This window comes from Balaenoptera ricei, chromosome 3 (assembly GCF_028023285.1).
Source record: "Balaenoptera ricei isolate mBalRic1 chromosome 3, mBalRic1.hap2, whole genome shotgun sequence".
Taxonomy (NCBI): domain Eukaryota; kingdom Metazoa; phylum Chordata; class Mammalia; order Artiodactyla; family Balaenopteridae; genus Balaenoptera; species Balaenoptera ricei.
Window position 1 is genome coordinate 93,447,251 of NC_082641.1, and position 3,469 is coordinate 93,450,719.

At 43.6% G+C, this 3,469-nt stretch overlaps 1 protein-coding gene across 2 annotated transcripts; it reads right to left on the reverse strand.

Moving 5' to 3' along the window:
• Positions 1-992: 992 nt before the first annotated feature.
• On the reverse strand, positions 993-2,554 carry LOC132362433 (L-lactate dehydrogenase A chain-like). Of its 2 annotated transcripts, XM_059916892.1 has the most exons (2): positions 1,823-2,554; positions 993-1,553 (listed from the first exon to the last, which is right to left on the reverse strand). In XM_059916892.1, the coding sequence occupies exons 1-2, from the start codon at positions 2,507-2,509 to the stop codon at positions 1,419-1,421; spliced, it is 822 nt and encodes a 273-aa protein (XP_059772875.1). In that variant the 5' UTR covers positions 2,510-2,554; the 3' UTR covers positions 993-1,418. The 2 variants fall into 2 exon arrangements, with proteins under 2 accessions (XP_059772875.1, XP_059772874.1); XM_059916891.1 differs by having other exon boundaries at positions 994-2,554.
• Between the last annotated feature and the right edge of the window lie 915 nt (positions 2,555-3,469).

The following is a 3,469-nucleotide window of genomic DNA, read 5'->3' on the forward strand; positions in this document are numbered from 1 at the left end:
TAAGCATGAATCACAGGCCTTTTCAAACTATTAGTGGCCCAATGTAGTCAACTTGACCAACAGGTGAACTGATGGTCAGTTCATCTCCTCAAGGAATAGTGCCATATTGGAACTCTAGTATTAGTCTCTGTTAATGCCAGGCTAGACATCTGGCAGCAGTAGCAGCAACATCAGCCTTTGTTAAGTGGGTGGCTATATTGCTGGGCCCAGGCATACCCTCCATTTCTGTCTCCATGGCTGCTTCATTCATATGCCCATTGTGCTGGCACTGGGGTGGCTGATGACAGGGCCTGGCTGGTGTCATCTGGCTGAGTTATTTTGTCTACTTTGTTGCTTAGTGCCTCTTCTGTGGTTGATCCTCTTTGGTGGACTATAAAATGTGATAGAAAGGTTTTCACATCTTTTGCCCACTCCCACGTGTCCTTTCATATGTCTCTATCTAGTCCTTCTTGTCTCCCTGTTTTTCCAATTTTCCTGCTTTCATGCTCCTGACCAGCTGGCTAGACCATTTGCCACTACCTATGAGTTGTATATATTCTAACTTGGGCCATTTCTCTCTATACAAAGTAGATGACCACTTGAAGCTCTGCCCATTGGGAAGATTTTTTTCCTTGCTACAGTTTTGGTTCTCAGGGAAGATACCTGGAGGTAGAATATGGTGTGCAAGATATCTATTAAGGACTGTCCTTGAAAGGACTGTGGGAAAAAGAGAAAGGAAGCAAGATTAGGTAAAGGGAGAATTATAGCTTGGTATGGGCCTAATGGCAATCTGATAGGAAACTCTGGAGTTAAAGTGATCTTTTAGAGTTGTCCTATGTTGGTCTGTCATTGCTGGGCCTTCATATCTCCACCTCAATCAGTCACTGGGTCTCGGCTGCTCTGAGAAAGTCGTGACTCTGGTCAAGGAGTTTCTTTTTTTTTTTTTTTTCACTGTTCAAGGTTTATTTATTGTTTTAGTTGGTATAACAGATAGTTGGCTGCATTATTTATGTCGATTTTTCCTTTTTACATTACATGGCAATGTATACTATTCTGATACATATAGTACATAAGATTCTTTAGAACAAGACATAACAATGTCTTGTTATGCACAAGACATGCAACACTGGATTTATAATCAATCCCAGAATGTGATTAATTGGAGAAAAAAAAGTTGGACTAGGCATCTTGGCTAAAGGAACCAGAAGTTCTATAACACAGAGTTAAATACACAACTGGTTTGAAGGGCAACTGCAGCATCTGCAACATTGTCAGTGGTACCTCTTGAGGAAGTAGAACTATTTTACACGAACCAATTTAGGACCACACAAGATAAGTGCCATGCAGCATCAGGATACAGCTGCAGGGTTTTACGAACCATTCCTATTGCTAATGTTAGGAAATTGATGTTTTTCCTAGGTTGTCTTAACATTACTGCTTTAGTCACAGACCAGATATAAAGGACAATATGCACAACCTCCAACTAAAATCCTTTTGTAGCCTAGACAGTGAAGTGGTATGATATTAGACTTTAAAACTGCAGCTCTTTCTGGATCCCCCAAAGTGTATCTGCACTCTTCTTCAAACAGGCCTGTTCCTCAGGAGTCAGAGTCACTTTCACAACATCTGAGATTCCATTCTGTCCCAAGATGCAAGGAACACTAAGGAAGACATCCTCTTTTATTCCATAGAAACCCTTAATCGTGGTGGAAATCGGAGGCACCCGCCTAAGGTTCTTCATTATACTTTCTGCCAAATCTGCCACAGATAGTCCAATGGCCCAGGATGTGTAGCCTTTCAGTTTGATCACCTCATAAGCACTGTCAACCACCTGTTTGTGAACTGCTTTCCACTGTTCCTTATCTGCATCAGTGCCTAATTCAGGGTGCAGATTCTTCAGGGAGACACCAGCAACATTCATTCCACTCCATACAGGCACACTAGAGTCTCCATGCTCCCCAAGGATCCATCCACGACAGCTTAATGGGTGAACTCCCAGCCTTTCCCCCATGAGGTAACAGAACCGGGCTGAATCCAAATTGCAACCGCTTCCAATAACACGGTTTTTGGGAAAGCCGCTTATCTTCCAAGCCACATAGGTCAAGATATCCACTGGATTGGAAACAACAAGCAACTTGCAGTTTGGGCTGTATTTTACAACATTAGGAATGATGAATTTAAAGATGTTCACATTACGCTGGACCAAATTAAGACGGCTTTCTCCCTCTTGCTGACGTGCTCCAGCTGTGATAATAACCAGCCTGGAGTTTGCTGTCACATTATAGTCTTTGCCAGAGACGATTTTTGGTGTTTTAAGGAAAAGGCTGCCATGTTGGAGATCCATCATCTCTCCCTTCAGTTTGTCTTCTATGACATCAACAAGAGCAATTTCATCTGCCAAGTCCTTCATTAAGACACTGATGGCACAGGCCATGCCAACAGCACCAACACCAACCACTGTAATCTTATTCTGGGGGGCATGTTCTTCCTTAAGAAGATTCTGAATCAGCTGATCCTTGAGAGTTGCCATATTGGACTTAAAACCGAAAGGAATCGGGAGTGCACGTCGGACGGGCGGGCGGGCGGGCGTCGGCGGGAAGCGGCGCTGGACCCAGAATTGGCGGCAGCTGCTCGGGTACCCAAGGAGTTTCTTTGAGGCTGAGTCAACCCCTGAACAGTTTGACAGCTGCAGGCTGCCACTGATGACACTCCCAGCAGCTGGACAACAAGTCTCTCTTGAAGGCGGATTGGGTGGCACATCTCTGTGTCCACACAGAATCAGATAGCCTGAGTTCAAGTCCTGTCTATGCTGATTACTTCCTGGGTGATCTTGGACAAATTACTTAACTGTTTTGCCTTTCGGTTTCCTCATCTGTAAAATGGGGGTCGTAGTGTTATTTATTTCCTAGGGATATTGTGAAATTCCAGGACATAATTCATGTAAAGCACATTATACGGATCACTAGGAAGAGCCCAGTGAAACTTAACTATTATTATTTTTTATTAGAAAAAATGGATCAGGCTATGCATCATAGTATTACCAGGACCTTTATTGTTGGATAGCTATCATCAGACCTTCTCCTTTAAAATGTTTTCTATTTTTTTTTTTTTTTGGTCTGGGTTTAGATATAGGAAGTTAGCTATCCAGTATTTAGATTCAAATCTCTGGAGAAGCAGTCTGGTATTTTCTTTGCACACACAGCACCTCTTGTACGTAAGAGGCTTGCATGTCTTCTTGCAGCTAAAGGGTATGGCAAACACACCAGGGAATCTTGGAGCAGGCTGAGTGCGTGGATGGCTGTGCATCAGCATCGCTCTCTCCTGACCTCAGATGACGACTGGCTCTCCAGCCACCTCCACCCCAGCTATGGCGAGTCTGGCAGGCTGTGAAGGGGAGCCTTCTATCTGGCAGTTACTCAATGTTGGTTAGCTTTCAATAATTCCTAGCTAAATATCATCTCTTGTAAGGAGCCTAGGTATCCCGGATTTA